This window comes from Cupressus sempervirens, chromosome 3, assembly GCF_028749045.1.
Source record: "Cupressus sempervirens isolate cs-2001-9-10 chromosome 3, ASM2874904v1, whole genome shotgun sequence".
NCBI lineage: Eukaryota > Viridiplantae > Streptophyta > Pinopsida > Cupressales > Cupressaceae > Cupressus > Cupressus sempervirens.
The window spans coordinates 65,148,610-65,167,632 of record NC_143120.1 but is presented as its reverse complement, the minus strand read 5'-3'; the positions used below and the strand labels follow the sequence as shown (position 1 = coordinate 65,167,632).

The 19,023-nt window shown below is 38.0% G+C and overlaps 1 protein-coding gene across 1 annotated transcript in view; it reads left to right on the top strand.

Annotated features, from left to right (window-relative positions):
• Window positions 1-19,023, top strand: part of HYP1 (hyperosmolality-gated Ca2+ permeable channel 2.3) — a 182,811-nt gene that overhangs the window by 86,025 nt on the left and 77,763 nt on the right. The window contains exons 5-7 of the mRNA XM_089818387.1: window positions 8,455-8,649; window positions 9,231-9,529; window positions 17,078-17,357. Coding sequence (XP_089674513.1) covers window positions 8,455-8,649; window positions 9,231-9,529; window positions 17,078-17,357 — 774 coding nt within the window. The remainder of the gene's footprint in view (window positions 1-8,454; window positions 8,650-9,230; window positions 9,530-17,077; window positions 17,358-19,023) is intronic.

Here is a 19,023-nt window from a genome sequence, read left to right as displayed (position 1 = left end):
GAGAGACCCGATTCTACCGAACAACATCAGCTTATCTTCACCCCAAACTTGAGCTGACTGTCATTGGTGTTCTGTGAGTTCCTTGCCTCGGCTGTATTAAACACGGCTTCAAAGACCTTTCCAGACTTCCCTATACTGTCGATGCCTTGCTAGATGTTCGAAGTCGTTCTTCACGCAAGATGCAACCCGTGACTCTCTATGGTCTTACGGCAATTGGTAAACCAAGGAGTCCTACTTCACTGCTGATACAACTATATCCTTCTCGACTACAATGGAACATATACAACTGGCATTCCCTTACGCATGTACAAGTGTCAGCTAACACTTTTGTCACTAAGTCTAACTTTGCTAAGACCCAAAATGTGCTATATCATCCAATCGAACTTGGTACTGAGTTTGTTGCTGGCTGAGTCACTTCAAATTTCTAGGTATTTCGATTTCACCCAACCATAGTAGCTGAACCAATCATGTGAACACTAGGTTTTTGTCTAGCTTCACTCATTCCCAAAAGGTTTGTCGTCTTTTGGAAAAAACCAATCACATTAAAGCAACTAGAACTTTTAATATATTCTGTTAATAAATTCTTGTGCTCAAATCCCAAGGCTAAATCTCTTATTTATAACCTCCAAGTGTGGGAAAAAGCATTGGGATAAGAGATGTGGGATAAAACAACAATTTCGTCCTATAGTCACTCAAGTTACTTTATAAAGTAAATGACTTTATAAACATAAAGTAACTTTATCAAAGAGCTTTTTAATTTAATAAATGATGCACTTAAGATAAATCTCACGTGTGATTGGTAAGTATCCTATCTGTTGATGTCGTTAATCTATCCGAATGTGGAGATAGATTAACCCGGCACCATAACACAAGTGTGGAGAAGGGGACATGACAGTCCTCCCTTCCCGAGATTGCTTGCCTTCAAGCAATTTCAATGCTGGGTGCTACAAAATAGACTCACCTTCCCAAGTGGCGTCCTCATACGGTAAGTCTTTCCAATGAACTAGATACTCTCTGACAGACTTGTTTCGCAGCTTCCTTTCCCTAGTCTCAATCACCTTAGCCGGCTCCAAAATAAGTTTACCCTCCTCATCAAGTGGAGGCAAAGCCTCTAAAGGAATAATTTGCTAACCAATGGCCTTCTTGAGGCATGAGACATGAAATACGTTGTGGATTCGACTGTCACCTGGTAAAGCCAACTCATAAGCAAACTCCCCAATCCTCTTGGTGATGCAACAAGGTCCGTAAAATCTGGGTTTAAGTTTTTCTGACCCACTTCTCTTCAAGGAGCTCTGTCTATATGGTTGTAGATGAAGATAAACCATGTCACCCAACTCGAAACTCCGCTCAATACAATGCTGATCAGCATATAACTTCTGCTGGTTCTGTGCCTGTTCAATATTATCTCTGAGGGCTCTGAGGATATCCTACTGATCCAAAATCCAATCTTTGGTTAAGGGCACCCTGCTGTCCTGTAAAGCCAAATCAATGAAAGAGAGAGGTTCGTAACCATAAGGAGCGCAAAAAGGACTCATCCGAATAGACATGTGATATATGGAGTTATAGCAATACTCCCTCAAATACAACCACTTAACCCATGCTCTTTGTTGAAGTGCAATGTAATTTCTCAAATACCCCTCCACTCATTTATTCACTATTTCGGTTTGACCATCTGTCTGCAGGTGATAGCTAATACTGGGAGTTAACTCTATACCTGTCAATCTGAAAATCTCTTGCCAAAAGGTGCTGAGAAACATGTTGTCTCTATCACTCACAATAGTCCTAGGTAATCCATGGAGACGAAAAACCTCTTGAAAGAACAACTCAGCCACCTGAGAGGCTGAACACTCCGTAGCAATAGCAAAGAAGTGTGTGAACTTAGTCAATCTGTCTACCACCACAAAAATGCAATCTGTGCCCTGGACCCTGGGCAACCCTGTTATAAAATCCGTGGAGATATTCTTCCACCTTTGAGCTGGAATAGGGAGAGGCTGATGTAAACCTGTAGGAAAGCCCTGTTCTGACTTGTCTTGCTAACAAGTCTGGCACTCTCTAACATGCTGCAATACATCGTCATTTAATCCCTCTGTAATTTGCCTGTAGCTTTTGAAAAAACCTGGGTGCCTTGTTGAAGGTGCATCATGTATACTGTGCAAAATGTCCCTTTTAAATTTAGATTTCGGTACTAGGTAGATTCTATTTTTATAATATATAATATCATTTATTATCTTGTACTGGTCATCCTGAAGTATGCCATCCATAATTTGACATGCGTGAGTATTTTTAGAATGCTCCACTAACAACTAGGATCTCCAATCTGCTGAAATCTCGGAAATGGCACAACACTCTATCACTAGGGGTCTTCGGGAAAGTGCATCAGCAACTATATTATTTTTCCCTTTGACATATTCAATGTCAAAATCGTATGCTTGGACCTTGTTGACCCATTTTTGTTGTCTTTCGTTCAGCTCCTTCTGTTATAGGAAGTAACGTAAACTGTTGTGATTAGTTTTCACTGTATATTTACTTCCGACCAAGTATTGTCTAAACTTGGCTAAGGCATGCATTATGGCCAGCATCTTCTTATCATATGTAGAATATAATAACTCACTACCCCTAAGTTTTCTGCTTTCAAAAGCTATGGGGTGACGGTCCTGCATCAAAACTACCCTGATTCTGCTTCTCAAAGCAACACATTCCAAAACAAAGGGTCTAGAAAAATCAGGAAGTGCTAGTATTGGACATGTGCTCATCACCTATTTTAGTCTATCAAAGATTGCCTCTGAATCCTTTGTCCATCTAAATGCCTCTTTCTATGTCAGATCGGTAAGGGGTGTTGCTACCTGGCAAAAACCTTTGGCGAATCGCCTATAATAAGAACAAAGGCCAAGGAAGCCCCACAATTCAAACGCATCTCTTGGTTGTGGCCAATCTAGGATTGCCTGTATCTTCTCTTGATGTACCTTAACTCCCTCTGCACCAATCACGTGACCCAAATAGAGAATGTCAGTTAACCCAAATTCGCACTTAGACTCCTTCACGAATAAAAAGTGTTCTTCCATGAGGCTAAGGATCTCATGTAGGTGCTGCAAATGTTCTTCTTAAGTCTTGCTAAAGATTAATATGTCATTAAAAAAAACCAACACACTCTTTCATAGTTGTTTTTTGAAGATATGGTTCATGCATGATTGAAAAGTGGCTGGTGCGTTAGTGAGCCTAAATGGCATCACCAAAAACTCGTAGTGTCCGTAGTGGCATCTGAAAGTTGTCTTATGCACATCCTCCTCTCGGACTCGTATCTGATGGTATCCCGATCGAAGATCTATCTTCGAGAAATAAACATCTCCATAAAGCTCATCCAGTAACTCATCAATGCGAGGAATCGGATACCTATTTTTAATGGTTCTCTTATTTAGGGCATGGTAATCAATACACATCCGAAGGGTGCCATCCTCCTTAACCGACACCACTAAAGAGGCAAAAGGGTTGGAACTGGGCCTGATATGTCCCATATCTAGAAGTTCCTTAATCGTCTTCTCTATTTCTTGCTTGTAATGCCTAGGGTGACGATAAGGAGTGGTAATGACAGCTTTGGCGCCCTCCTTTAGCTCAATGATATGCTCAAACCCTCTATCTAGTGAAATACCTAGGGGTAAATCCTCAAATACCCTCCTATGCTTATCTAGCACCGTCTAGATGTCACAATGGTACTACTGTCCTGTATCTTGTGTCTCCTTAGAAGAGATGAAACACTGTGTTGCCCATTCGATATCATCGTGCCTCAAAATGGCTTCCATCCTGTGAGTTGTTGTCAACCTGGGTCCACTATCTGGTATGGCTTTTAGGACTATCAACCGATCACCCTGTGAGAATTTCAACGACATGGTCTCGTGATCAAATGTGTACTTGTGGAGAGTCCTTAACCACTTTCTACCCAGAATGGCGTCCAACCCATCCAAATCAACAATATAGAAATTAGTCTCTAAAAGATAATCATCAAACTATATCTGAAGACTAGATACTTTCTTAGTGCAACTCAAAATCTCACCACCTGCTACCTTCACTTCGAATTCAAAGATGCTGACTGTCTGCAATCCTCTCTTAGATACCATCCGTGTGCTGATGAAATTATGGGATGCTCTTGTATCCAAAAGACAAACAATGCACTGCACATGTTGGATCACTAGAAAGAGTGGCTATAACAGGAGGCTGCTCCGTAGTGGCCTTCTTCTTTTTATCTTTAAAGGGCTGCTCTTCAACTTCTTCCTCCTCCTTGTCCTCAACCTCATTACCTTCCTGTTGCTCTCCTTCATCCTCGGAAAGAACTTCAACATATTGAATCTTGCCTTTACCAAGGCATCTTTGATCGAGGGTCCAAGCTTCCCTACAAGTGAAGCACAATTTTTTCCTCGTGAGTTCATTACGTGTCTCAAAGTCCAATCTAGGAGGATTTGGTTTTTGCTGGTTTTTGTTCCCTTGGGACAATGTAGACCCTCTATAGGGTTTCTTCAAAGGCTGCAATATTGAAGAAGGTGAATCCAAATCATGGGCGATCTTAATCGCATCATCCAAGGTGTTTGGTTTAAGGACCTTAACCAAACCCCTAAATTTGTCTTGTAACCCCTCTGTGTACATCACCTTGTGCTACTCTGTCATATCTGGCACCATCACTGATATACGCTGAAACTCATCAATAAAGTTATCCAAAGACCCACTCGTAACTGAGCCAAATCCCTGTAATAGACTTCAATATCTTTCTTGTCAAAACGAGTAATCAGTTTGGAGCTGAAAATCTCGTATGAAGTTATGAGACCATGATCCTGGGTGACTAAATCATGATGCCACCAATCATACGCTGCTCTCTCAAGGTGCATTGTGGCAAATCTGATGGCTTCCGCTTCTGCCATGGGTTTAAGTGTCAAATAGGTATCAAGCTTGTGAATCCAAGCTCTAATGGAAGTCTGACTATTACCACCAAAGTTAGGGAGAGTTAACTTGTTCATAGCATGTTTTAGGTCCCTATTTGGTGCTCTCAGTCTCCTATCCTCCTGCTGTCTATCAGCCTCCTTTTTCTGATTTAGGTACTAACAAAGGTTAGATTTTGTTTAATAGGGTTGGGAAACAAATCTCATTCATCAAACATTGCTATAACATTGTGCGATAGTAAATTTGGTGCTACTGGTGGTACTGCTTCTTCTTCTGCATTAAACACTGGCATTAAAGGCCTGCCAGTGTTATGTGTGGGATCTCTAACAGCTCAGGGAGATCCAGCTACACTACCACCTCCATTGTGATGACTTGGGGCTCTTCTATGGACCGAGGCCAACTGTTGCATAGTACTTGCTAGTTGTTGCAGAGCATTAGCAATGTTGTTCTGTCCATCTCTGATAGCCCGCAATGTTTCCCTTACTTTACGTTCCTATTCCGTCTCATTACGTGCCATTTGAATGTTGTTTTCTTTTGCAATCTGAGTAATTTTTTCAACTTGTTCACTTGTTCCAGAAATTAATTCCTCATCCATTGTATAACTGTCTTCAATCTCAATATGTTCTGAAGAATCTACTTGTTCCAGCTGTAGATGATTGAATTTATACTGTCTTTTACTCATTCCCAGCCATCATTTTTTGGATTAAATTAGTCTGCAATTGTTCTGTTTTTTCCCACAAGATGGCAGGTCTTGTGGCTTTGATACCACTGTAATAATCTCACTCTTAGCTGAAAGGAAAATTCTAGAATGACTGATGACAATTTAACAAACAGTTGGCGCTCAGCGTTAAACTAGGTTCAGATATCTCGTATAATTATGATCATTATTCCCCTTTTTTATGCTTAGTGCATTTTGTGAAACAGTTGGCGTATCATTAAATGCCTTGAGTACAGAAGATGATTATCTCCAATTTACTATTGTGTTGAAATATACTTGAGAAAGAAACAATAACTCAGAATGCTGATTATGCACAAAACCATGCTATGGATTTATCAATGATTACCTAGCTTTCATATAAGTTACTAAACTGGTGGTACATCACAGGCAATTGTTCACGTTAAACATGTGTAAAACAAACAAATATGATAGTAAGGGAATGGTGACAGACCCGTGATCCTTGTGTATCACCCACTGGTAGAGAGACTTGATTCTACTGAACGGCGGTAGCTTATCTTCACCCCAAACTTGAGTTGACTGTCATCGGTGTTCTGTGAGTTCCTTCCTTGCCTCGGCTGTATTAAATAGAGCTTCAAAGACCTTTCCAAACTTCCCTATACTGTCAATGCCTTGTTGGATGCTGGGAGTCATTCTTCACACAAGATGCAACCCATGACTCTATGTGGTCTTACGGCGATTGGCAAACCAAGGAGTCCTACTTTGCTGCTGCACAACTATATCCTTCCCAACTGCAATGGATTCCCTTACTCATGTACAAGTGCCGGCTAACACATCTGTCACTAAGTCTAACTTTGCTAAGACCCAAAATGTGCTATATCATCCAATTGAACTTGGTGAACTTGGTAGTGAGTTTGCTGTTGGCTGAGTCACTTCAAATTTCTAGGTATTTTGATTTCACCCAACCATAGTAGTTGAACCAATCATGTGAACACTAGGTTTTTGTCTAGCTTCACTCATTCCCAAAAGGTTTGTCGTCTTTTTAAAAAAGAACCAGTCACATTAAAGCAACCGGAACTTTTAGGGCTCTTTTGGCTGCGGAAATAGGAATAGGGGAATAGGAATAGCTATTCTGGAATAGAAAATGGGGCTACGTATTCCTATTCTTTGTGTGGTGCAATCAGAATTTGATGGGGAATTCGCGGACCCAAAAATTTACATTTTCTAAAATAAATAAAATTGAAATAGGAATATGTATTCCAATTCCACCTATTTGGGTGGAATTGCAAAACCTCATTTTTGGGCCAAAATTGGAATACGTATTCCTATTTTACATCGTATTCCAATTCTGATTTGGTGCATCCAAACAAGGAATTCAAAATTTTAAGAATTTACATACACCTATTCTGCTTGTATTCCCGTTGCCAAATGGGCCCTTAATATATTTTGTTCATAAATTCTTGTGTGTTCAAATCCCAAGGCTAAATCTCTTATTTATAACCTCCAAGTGTGGGAAAAAGCATTGGGATAAGAGATGTGGGATAAAACAACAATTTCGTCTTATAGTCACTTAAGTCACTTTATAAAGTAAATGACATTATAAACATAAAGTAACTTTATCAAAGAACTTTTTAATTTAATAAATGATGCACTTAAGATAAATCCCCTGTGTGACTGGTAAGCATCCTGTCTATTGATGCCGTTAATCTATCCGGATGTGGAGATAGATTAACTCGGTGCCATAACACTAGTGCGGAGAAGGGGACATGACATATTATTTCCTTATATGTTATTCAAGTTCAATTAATTATGAAATTATCATGTGACGGATGCAGATATTTTCTTCAGTATTGATCAGTTGAACTTAGTAGGAAAAGATCTCTCTTACATTAAGTAACTGTTATGATGACAAATATATTCATCATATTTGTTGATTGAATACTCTTTCACTTGTTAATTAAGATATAGCAGTTAAAATGATTATAACTGTTAATCTCTTCCATATGAATATGTTAAACAGCTGTTACAACTGCTTTAATATGCTCATGAATACGGAAAAGGGGGATGTTACACTTGTAGCATGGCTTTAATTTCAGACTAAAATAAAATTAGCCTATTTGTGATACATTGTTGTTTTTCTACTTTGTACATAAGTTGGCTATGACATTATTGTGATGCATTTCAAAGCACAACTTGGGTAAGCAATCAAACTGAAGAAAATGAGGGGAGAGAGGATGCTAAGGTAGTGATTAGTATTGTGTTGTTTTGGTTATCTATAATAGGCAATTTTATATACATCATCCTGTAACATGGCCTTCAAGTTCAAACTTACATAAAATTTATTTTTATAAAGATTCTCTCTGAAGAGGGAGCAATTAGGTTGTAGATAAGCTACTCTACAGGAATATACAAGGGCACTCTCACCGAAAAATTGTAATAGCCTGAAGACTCTTTTTTGAAAATTTGAAAGGACTTGCAATGCATTGTTCACTTACAGATGCGAGGAAGGAATATAACGTGTTTTTTGTTAATTGTGTTTTACCTTTTATCTCAAATAAGAAATACAATATTTTCTATTAGAACAAGGGTTCTGGTTAGGTCATATTTCTCCCAAGTCATTTTAATAATTGTGTTTGTGATATTTTATGTTTGAATTTCAATAAAGCCAAAGGCAAATATACATTTCTTCAAATGAGAAATGGAAGTTATTTACACAAATGTTTACGCCTGATTATAATGCCAGTAGGTTGAACTACATATCATCAGAGTAAGGGAAATTTGTCTGTTTCTCCAAGTGATTACAAGAAGCATGCTTAATTGTTTTATTCATTGTTCTCATATTTCTATGCCAGAAAGAAGCACAAGAATTGTATAAAAAGGTTATGGGCCTCAAGTCAAAGCCTCAGCTTCAAAGGACACGCCAGAGGGAAGGCTTTCTAGGTCTCTTTGGTGCAAAGGTGGATCCTGTTGACCTCTATTCAAAGAAACTGGATAATGTTGAAGAAAATGTCAGGCTGGGTCAGTCAGAACTGTACCAGAAAGGAAAGGTATGTGAGAGTCCATTTTAATGATAAAACACTGTTTCTGTGTTTGTGAATACTAAAATTACAGATGTTAGTTATGTTTTATGTACAAAAAAGTTACTTACATTTGCATTTATAAATTAAATATACAGAGAATTAAGAGAAGTATTTTGTTCAAATTTTCCAATGGATTAACCAGGTGTGAGAGAGATTGGTAAAACAAATTCTTCCAACAAAATTAATCTCTGATAATAGTAATATAATAAAGTGTTTCTGCTCATGTTACGCACTGGTTTATAAAAATTGGAGGGCAAGCAGAGGTCGATCAAGTTTGGAGCCAGAAGTCGAGGCACTGGGATTGTTCTGAATGACTAAATGCAAAATCATACTGATATTTGAGCCTATATGTGCTCATAAAATTTAAGAGGGAAAATATGCTTTCCTTCTATGTGTCGTGTGTTGTTTTTATGTTCAAAATGTTGCACATGATTTTCTTAGTTTCTACCTTTGTGGAGTAGTTGGAGTTTTCTACAAACCAGCCAATTATGATGGTCTGCTTTCAATGTTTAAGATTTGTATCTCACATGCCAATGTACTGTTTACAGGAGGTTTCCGCAGCATTTGTCTCTTTTAATTGTCGTCATGGCGCTGCAGTAGCATCAAAGATTCCACAATCAACCAATCCACTTTTGTGGGTCACAGAACCAGCTCCTGAACCCCGTGATATATATTGGCAATTTATTTCTGCACCTTTTCTCCAGCGATGGATCAGTAAATTTGTGGTCATGGTTGCTGTGTTTTTCCTAACCATCCTGTTCCTGGTACCGGTTGCATTTGTACAGGGTCTTGCGCAGCTAGATGAGCTAGAAACGTTTTTTCCATTCTTAAAAAAAGTTCTTACATTGTAAGTAGTTAATACCTATAGCATTAAATTATTACTGTTTTGCCAATTGTGAGATTGTTAATAGAACTCGTCAATTGTTTTGTTTATATTATTAGATGCAGTAAATCTTCAATATTTATTTTTGTAGGCATGTTATTAACATAACTACATTCTTATTGAGCTATATTTATATCCCAATATTTTTGTCTATCCCTTGCAGTATTTTCACTGTAATTTATATTCAACTTTTGTCATAAATTTCCTTAATTGCATACATAGGAACCATCAAGCATATGAAAAAAAAGAGGCGTATGTATTCTTCATTGGCTGATAACATTATCAAGTTGCTAGAACTAAGGTGTTTAAAATACTGGATTGTGGTTCTTCACATTAGTGACTCATATTTTAAATGGTATAAATATAAGAATTTTGTAGGTCTCTATAAAATACATTTCTGATGTCAAGTTTCTCCCAAGGCACATGCTAATTATCCAATCCCACTTTTTGATCTCTGATGCAAGTATTGAATGCATAATGTAATTATTAATCAAAGAACCAAAAATCTTAATGAGATCGGAATCGGCAAGGCTTTCTCGAATCATGAATCACCTATGAATCGCCTATGAATCGGCAAAGTGAAAAAGACCTTTGAAATTTAAAGATTTTAACGATTTAAAACTTGTTTCATGCACCCTTTATTGAATATAACTAAAAAAACACTATAACACCATCAAATAGAAGTTCATACATAAACAAGAAACCTAATTGATAAATCCATCACATATGTAAAATGTAAATTGTAGCTTAAGTAAATAGAAATCATAGGATCATAATGAGTCATGACATAGATATATAGAATTATAAATGTTATCAAATCATAAATGTGTGTAAGATAAAGATCCAAAATGATAAAATCAAATCATAATGTATGTAAGATGAAGATCCATGATGATGAAACACATGTCTATCTGTAAAGTCAAAGTATAAACAAAATGAAAAAACAAGGCTCTAGCTCAAGCCTGATCATCATGCTCAAGCTCAGCTGCAACCTCAGACTTAGCCTCTGAATGCCTTCTACAAAGGCGTCTAAGGTAGGTCCTCGAGGACTGATGAGCCATAGCCCTTGCATGTGAGATGGTTGCATGAACATCACTAGGGCCTGTGTTTGTTGCGTGCTCTGTACGTGCACATGTGCATCTGCTAGTGCCTGAACGTGTTGTAGCCTCCTCCTCTACCATGGCCACAGCCTTAGCCTCTCTATCTACCTAGTCAACCCACTCATGGTCTTCCTCAATGAAGATTGTTGCATCTGTAGCCTCAGTGAGCCACTCTAACTCTAGATCAATCTCCTCTAGAATGATCGGAGAAGAGTCAGTGACTAAAATCTGTCTAATCCTAAGACGACGATGTAATGAATAAATACAAGATCATTCAACATCTACACAAACAACCTATTTCACCTCTTTGAGTGGATATGCTCGAACATGGACCAACTGCGCTCACATACAAAAGCGCTGCTAGGATGATTCAAAATACGGATGGCAATCTTCTAAAGATTTGGAGTTGATTGCCCAAACATTTGCCACCATCTATCTAAAATGAGGGAAAAGAAAAACAATTAGTCTCATTTACAAGCACAAAAGCTAAATTACAAAATAAAAAACAATGAACTTTAAGAATATATTTGTTTTTACTTAGATGTAGAGAAAAGTGGCCCCTCATTATTGAATTTGTCCAGCACAAAGGATGCAGCTATGACACTACCATCAGGACTCAACCTTTGCATGACTATGTATAGGCCGGTAAGAACCTCCTCATCCACCTTGAAGTCAGGAAGGAAACGATATGTTGGATTAAGGTAATAGGTAGCTACATGGATGGGCCTATGTTGCTGACTCTACCATCTCCTATCAATAATGTCCCATATGAGGTGACACTTCTCCGACACTCCTACATACTTGGCTTTAATGGCCTCTTTGGCCCTATCCATGCCATCATATATGTAGCCCATAGAGGGCTTCTCCCCATCAACAGTTCATAGGAGAGATACAAGGGGCTCATTGATTTGCATATAATGTAAAAAAAATATTTGAGTCAAAACTTAATACTAATTTATAAAACAAAAACTAAATCATTAAACAATTAAATAATAAATAATAATACTAGTTTTTAACTTGTAAAAAGCTTACCTTTGTTATTTCTTGAGTAGGTGCCCAAAAATCATCCTCATCAAAGAGATATTCCCCACATCTATCCCCACAATAGTCGTAGCATAGGAAGAGGAAACAAACTCCTCCCCAACAATCATGCGCCTCAATTCTTCCTTTGATGTCATCAAGGACTTCAGTGTGATGAAATTCGAGGCAAACCTTGTGATCACTGGACGAGCTAACTCCCTATTTCTTGTGTATTCTCTCATTGTGGAAAGGGCAAATGCATGATTGTATATAAACTTGCATACATTTTTTGCCTTTTCTACACATGATTTGATTCACTCAATCTTACCAATGTCCTCCAACATGAGGTCAAGGCAATGTGTGGCACAAGGAGTCCAAAATATTGTGAGGTGTCTCTCCATCAATAGTTTACCTATAACAGTTTTAAAATTAATTAGAATTTTACACATGTTAAGAAACTTAAAATTAGAAAAGTTCAAAATTTGATAAGTTAAACTTTAAAGTGTACTTGCAACAACATAACTTGTTGCATTATCTGTCACCACCTGCACCACATGTTCTTACCCTACCTCTTCTATGACTTACTCAATAACCTCACACAAGTATGTGGCATTTTGACATGAGAGGAAGCATCAATAGATTTGATGGACATGGTGGATCCTACAAAATTTAAATAGAGTGAAACATTTATTAATCATGGCCCATCAACAAAGTAGCAATCAACAAATCAAAATTTAAATTAGCATGTAGGAAAGTAGAATGATCAATCATCTCCACAAGAAACAAGAAAATTAAGGTGTTCTTCTCCTCCTATTTGTCTAACCATCAGTCATGATGGTGCAACCCTTTATGGTTCATTCCTTTTGGTGGTCCGCTAACTCAAACTTCATGTCCTCTACCATCTCAACTAAGAGGTAGCCACTCAACTCAGCCTCAGTAGGGGCTATAAAGCCCAGACCACAAATAGTTACGACATTTATCATGCTTTGCCAATAAGGAGTCCTGTCACAAATAGATTATGATTAAAAATTTAGATGACAAATCATTATGTCAAATCAAATATGAATCTATGATTACAATTTACATCTTTACACAAGTAGAAATAATTTAAAAAGAGAACAAATTAAAAAGAGTTAATTACCTTTGTTTACCGCATAGATGAATTAAGAAATGCACACAAATAATGAACATGAACAGCAACAACAGTACTCCTTCATTCGCATATGCCACCAGATTACATACAGAGCCTAAGATAAGATAAGATCCGATCAGATAAGAAGATTTACAATGATCCCAGACGGGGTATAAATACTTTCCGCCGAACCTTCCCGCAGGGGTCCATCAGCTACAAAATAATCCTAATCTACCCGTCGGCTACCAAATACACAATCGCCGACGGCATAACCCAGTCGGCTACAGAATACAAAATCTGCCGATGACATCATCCCCCCCAAAATGAAAAGTCGTCTCCTGACGACTAACAAAATAGGAGACAACCCATATACAACAAAAAATACTAGAGAGAAGGTGGTGCCCCTGAAGAATGCTGCTGACGACGCAACTCATAGACCTGCTCTATCCGGATGCTCAAATCCTTTTGAATCCGTATGTTAACCTCTACGGCCTCCTTCAGAAGAAGCGCTACATCCATAGCCTGTGTCTTTGCCAACCGTAATTCCTATTCTGCTGCATCCTTATCCCACATAGCCGCTTCCTTATCCCTCAACAAAGCTGCCCTCTCAGCTGCCCATGCTGCTTGCTAACTGGCCAAATCCGTCGCTAACTTCTCTCTAGCCTCCCTCTCAACCGCCAGAGATCTCTCAGCTGCAATCCTGTCTACTGCCTTGTCCGCCTCCGCGCGCCTACGAGCATAATAAATCTCCTTATACAGTCCCACAATCTCATGCGCCAGCTTCTCCAGTGGAGTGTTGCGCGGCCTCAACTCTGGCTCACTAGCCCAATCTGTCAACATCTCCAGTGTCTCAATTGCTGGCCAACCTCTCTCCTCAAAACATGAACGAAACTGTTGCGGACAAATCCCCCTGATGTAAGCTCAAACCAAATGCCACTCCCTCCGCCGAGTCATAGCCTGCAATGCCACATCGTATTCCTTCTTTAGCGCAACCTTCATAGCCTTGAGGTAGTCCCTGCACTTGTCCTCATTCGACCCATAATCCTCCTTTGCAAAACCTTCCATCGTCCACTTGACACCACTATTCTCTTCCTCATCTGCGGGGACCGTACCCACATCCAGTGCGGCCTCCTTTGCTCTCGGCGCAACCTCGGCCTGTGGCACCCCCACCTCCTGAGGCTCTGGTACTATAATTGATACTCCTAGGTGCTCGGGGGACTGGATGGATGGACCAGCCTCGGCAGGGATGAGTCGGAACTACTGTCTCAAGAAAGCACTGGCTCTATCCATCACCTCCGGCTGCTCTGACTGTGCGGGCTCCATGCTCTCCTCCTGCTGTGCTAGCTGGGTTGATTGGATTGCTTGTACTAGCTCGGCGGTTGCTAACAAGGAAGACGAAACAGTGATGACTGCATCACAGTCAATCACATCAGGGGGATCTGTTCGTAGCGGTTCTATTCATGTTTTGAGGAGAGAGGTTGGCCAGCAGTTGAGACACTGGATATGTTGGCAGATTGGGTCAGTAAGCTAGAGTTGGGGCCACACAACACTCCGTTGGAGAAGCTGGCGCATGAGATTGTGGGACTGTATAAGGAGATTTATTATGCTCGCAAGCGTGCGAAGGCGGACAGGGCAGCAGACATTATTGTGGCCGAGAGATCTCTGGCGGTTGAGAGGGAGGCTAGAGAGAAGTTAGCGGCGGATTTGGCCATTCAGAAGGCAGCATGGGCAGCTGAGAGGGCAGCTTTGTTAAGGGATAAGGAAGCGGCTATGTGAGATAACGATGCAGCAGAACAGGAATTACAGTTGGCAAAGACACATGCTATGGATGCAGCACTTCTTCTGAAGGAGGCCGTAGAGGTTAACACACGGATTCAGAAGGATTTGAGCATTCGGATAGAGCAGGTCTATGAGTTGCGTCGTCAGTAGCATTCTTCAGGGGCACCACCTTCTCTCTAGTATTTTTTGTTGTATATGGGTTGTCTCCTATTTTGTTAGTCGTCAAGAGACGACTTCTTTTTGGGGGGGATGATGTCGTCAGCAGATTTTGTATTTTGTAGCCGACTGGGTTATGCCATCGGAGATTGTGTATTTGGTAGCCGACGGGTAGATTAGGATTATTTTGTAGCCAACGGACCTCGTCAGGAAGGTTCGGTGAAAAGTAGTTATACCCCGTCTGGGATCATTGTAAATCATCTTATCTGATCGGATCTTATCTATCTTAGGCTCTGTATGTAATCTGGTGGCATATGCGAATGAAGGAGTACTGTTGTTGCTGTTCGTGTTCATTATCTGTGTACATTTCTTAATTCATCTATGCGGTAAACAACCTTGCTGCAATAAATGGAACGTTGCAAAAGTACCAAAACTTGCAAATTTATTTTCTGGCAGCATCATGAATCTCCTTGTTCAAACTACCCATGCTCTCAATCGAGGTTTGTGAGGCAGGAGTGGTGCGTGGCACAAAGTAACTATCCAATTTGGGCTTCCACACTCTAAGCTAAAATAAAATAGGCCTGGGCTCAGTTTAAGAATGACTAGCACTAGGACAAAAGGGAGGCCTAGAAGAACCCTCTCCAACACAACCTACGGATGTGAATGCGGGATCATGGGAGCTTATAGCACCTAACTGTTCAAGTTGTCTTTTCCTATTTATCTTGTTTTAATGCCTCTAATGCCATATAACATTTTTCGTTTTGCCTCAACAGTTTGTTTAGTGCACGGGGTAATATCATGTCCAAGTATGGCTGCAATATGATATTTGAATCTATAGATGCCACCTGAGTTTATTTCTTTGCAAAAGTGACATTTTGTTTATATTTTATTATTCTAGGAAATAATTCAGTATAGATCTGAGCATCATTCTTTTTAGGCATTGTGGAAAATGAAACTTAAGGCTTCTGAATATGCTATATATGTATATATTGCTTTAACAGCAAGAGACTACTGTTTCTGATTTATACTCGCAGTCTTGTATTTCAATGAAGGATGGCATATCTGATTTTCAGTCTTTCTATTATATGTCATTGATTTGACAAGAGACAATTCTTCAATAATCTTTCCGATACCTCTAAAAGAAGAATTGTCTATTTAAATTCCTTATACCAAATGGGTGTGTCCCCAAAGTTCGATCCTCTCGGTAAGAGATTGTGACTTCGATTATCCCTATTTTGGTTCATTAATTTTATTTTATTTTTGAATCACCCCTTTGTTCTATTAAATCACTGAGTAAGTTATTTACAATTGAATTTATATCTTGACCAATATATTAGTCTTTCGTTTGTATATTGATTGATATGGGAGCTGTCATGCATGAGTCGTTGATCTGAAGAATATGACCCGATACGACTCCTTTGTGTAATGAATGGAAGTGACCCGTTCAATATGCTTGCAGGCAACGTAGTTTCTTAAATAGCTATAGATTAAAGGGTTGCTCCTGATAATACTCTCCCAAGCTTGCCTATGGAATGCGATTTCATTTTCTGATAAGAAATCGTGATTTGGGTCAAGTGATAAGTAGAAATTCCCACATTGACCATATTCACCCGTCAAGACTTTCTTGGATTATTATGTAAGCGATGATATCATAGTTTTTTATGTCTTTGAGGTTCTGCATTGTTTTTGAATGGTCAACTCCTCATGATCGTTTGTGCATTAGCTATTCTGTCATATATAAATTCCTTTCTAAGTTTAAACTTTAATTAGATATTACTTATTTGCCTATTTCAGTTTTAGAATATGAATATTTAAATTTATTTATAATATCACTTAATTATATTGTAATGATTAGAATACATATTATTTATTGTTAATTTATTATTATTTATTTGATTATCTTTATTATTTATTATTAAATCTTATTTAAGAATGGGTACATTACATGTACTGCATGGGGGGTCTAATTTTTTTTGCATTGAGAGATGCAGAGATAAATGTTAACAGTTATATTTTAGTTCATTTCTTTGGTGTTAATTATTTCATTGAATCCTTTTATGGTTGCAATTTTCTATCTTTTCTGCATTTGCATACAGGCTTACCTGTTATAGGATATAAATCCATTAAAATTTTCAGTCTCCTTAAGAATTTTTATCCTTTTTTTCAAGGAAGGTGTCAATTACCAATTTTGGTTAAGCCCAATAGTTGAATTTTTATAAGTATTGCCATACATCTAATGTCTTGTAAGAAGATGATTTTAGTAACAAAAATTGTTTTCTAGGTTGCACTGACCGTTTACCATTTGTTCATTTTTTCTCTGTGCAGAAAAATTGTTAGTCAAGTTATAACAGGTTATCTTCCAAGTTTGATTTTACAACTGTTTATGTTCTTTGTTCCTCCAACAATGATATTATTCGCAGCCATTGAAGGATCTGTATCTAATAGTGGCATGATGAAGAGTGCATGCATGAATGTATTGTACTTCACAATATGGAATGTCTTCTTCGCAACAGTATTATCAGGATCAGCTATCAGCCAAATTGATAATTTCTTGTCCAATCCAAAAGATATACCTCGGCAACTTGCAATTGTTGTTCCTGGACAGGTAAGAAACTTGGTACATTTTAATTGTGATAACTTGTTCAATCCATAAATTCCATTAGCCATCAAATATTCATCAGAGGGAATTTAGAGATGGAAGTGACCGAGTTTGTTTCAGTTCAAGAATTGTTTGTTTGACCTTGTTATAACATAGAATTGATTAAAGATTGCTTGGATGGAGAGTTTGCTTTAAATTAAACTATAGTTTTTTTTTTTTTTTTAATCGGTAAACAGCCGAAGCCTTGTATTATATTAATGAAAAAAATAAGTTTTTACAAGAATCTCCATTTTGACGGGCACTGATAGGAAAGAACGGAGAAGAAAACCTCCAGTCTAGCCTGGGACCGAAGTCCTGTATTATACAAAAATAAAAAGGGCATACCCCAGTGAGAATCTGATCAGAGTTACATAATTTCCTGTGTACTTAATAAATCTGATTGAATTATGAAAGAGACCCTTCCAATCTCTGAGGAATGCAGACTTGAGTTGGAGAGAAAGAGTCCTGTTTCATACAGAAAAATGCCACAAACTAACCACAAAACGATATTAATTGTTAATCCAGAAACAGGAGGAGGAAAAATCAAAACAAATGTCAAAAATTACAACCTTGATTGAGAAAGAGAGAATACAAAGTTGGTACCAAGAGTCAATACAGAGTAGGCATCTAAATTCATTGGTATTTCTTAAATTTAGAAAGTTACTGATGTTGTTCTCAACTGGTTTAAGTATGTACTTTGAATGATAGTCATTAAGTTGCCACATATTTTATTGTATTTTAGCTCATATTTTATAATAAATCTGCAATCAGTATTAAAAGAAGGCGAGACTTATCATCCCCTGCCAAACTTATCTCATGTTTGATACAGATAATACTTGAATCTAAGGTAATGCAAAGAGGCCAAGAGCCAAATGACATGATGTTCAGAATTATATTGGAAATGTCCTTAAATTAAGTATCGATGTTCAGAATTATTGAAAATAGTCTTAGTAGACCTATAACACTAAACCTACATTTCAATTATCATTAAAAGTTCGCAGCATAACCATATCTAAACTTCGGTTATACTGACACAGGAGAGTGAACTGACATCGAGTAGGTCTAATGCTATAATATCCTTCTGCTGCTACCCGAGTGAGGATAAAGAATCGGTTTTAAAACTCCATAAGATAAATTAAACTATAGTTTTACACGTTTTCTGGAAGAAAGACATTTTTATCCACAGACATTCTTTTCTTATTATTTTCTAATCTCATTATACATACATGCATCAAAGTTGGATTAAAATATTATGTTAATAGTATTATATTTGCAACTTGTTGAATTTGATGAGAGACATTTGTATTTGCATTCATTTTAAAGAAATTTTCAAATTTATTTGTTTTTGTTATTATTGATATGACACATAAATTAGCATAATTCGCAAAAAACAAACAAGATATTTAAATATTGGCTTTAATCTGTTGCCACCTTTTATTGCAATTTTTTCATTCTAATCTACATTTTTTGCCTTTGACTCTGATATGATGCCATTAACATCAAGAAATATAACACTCTTACTGTCTGTTTCATTACTCAAAATACAGAAAATATGTTAATTCTTGAGAGAGCATTTGCTTGGAGGGTAAAATTTTCACTGGATATCAAAATTGCAGACTCTCAGTTTCCATCT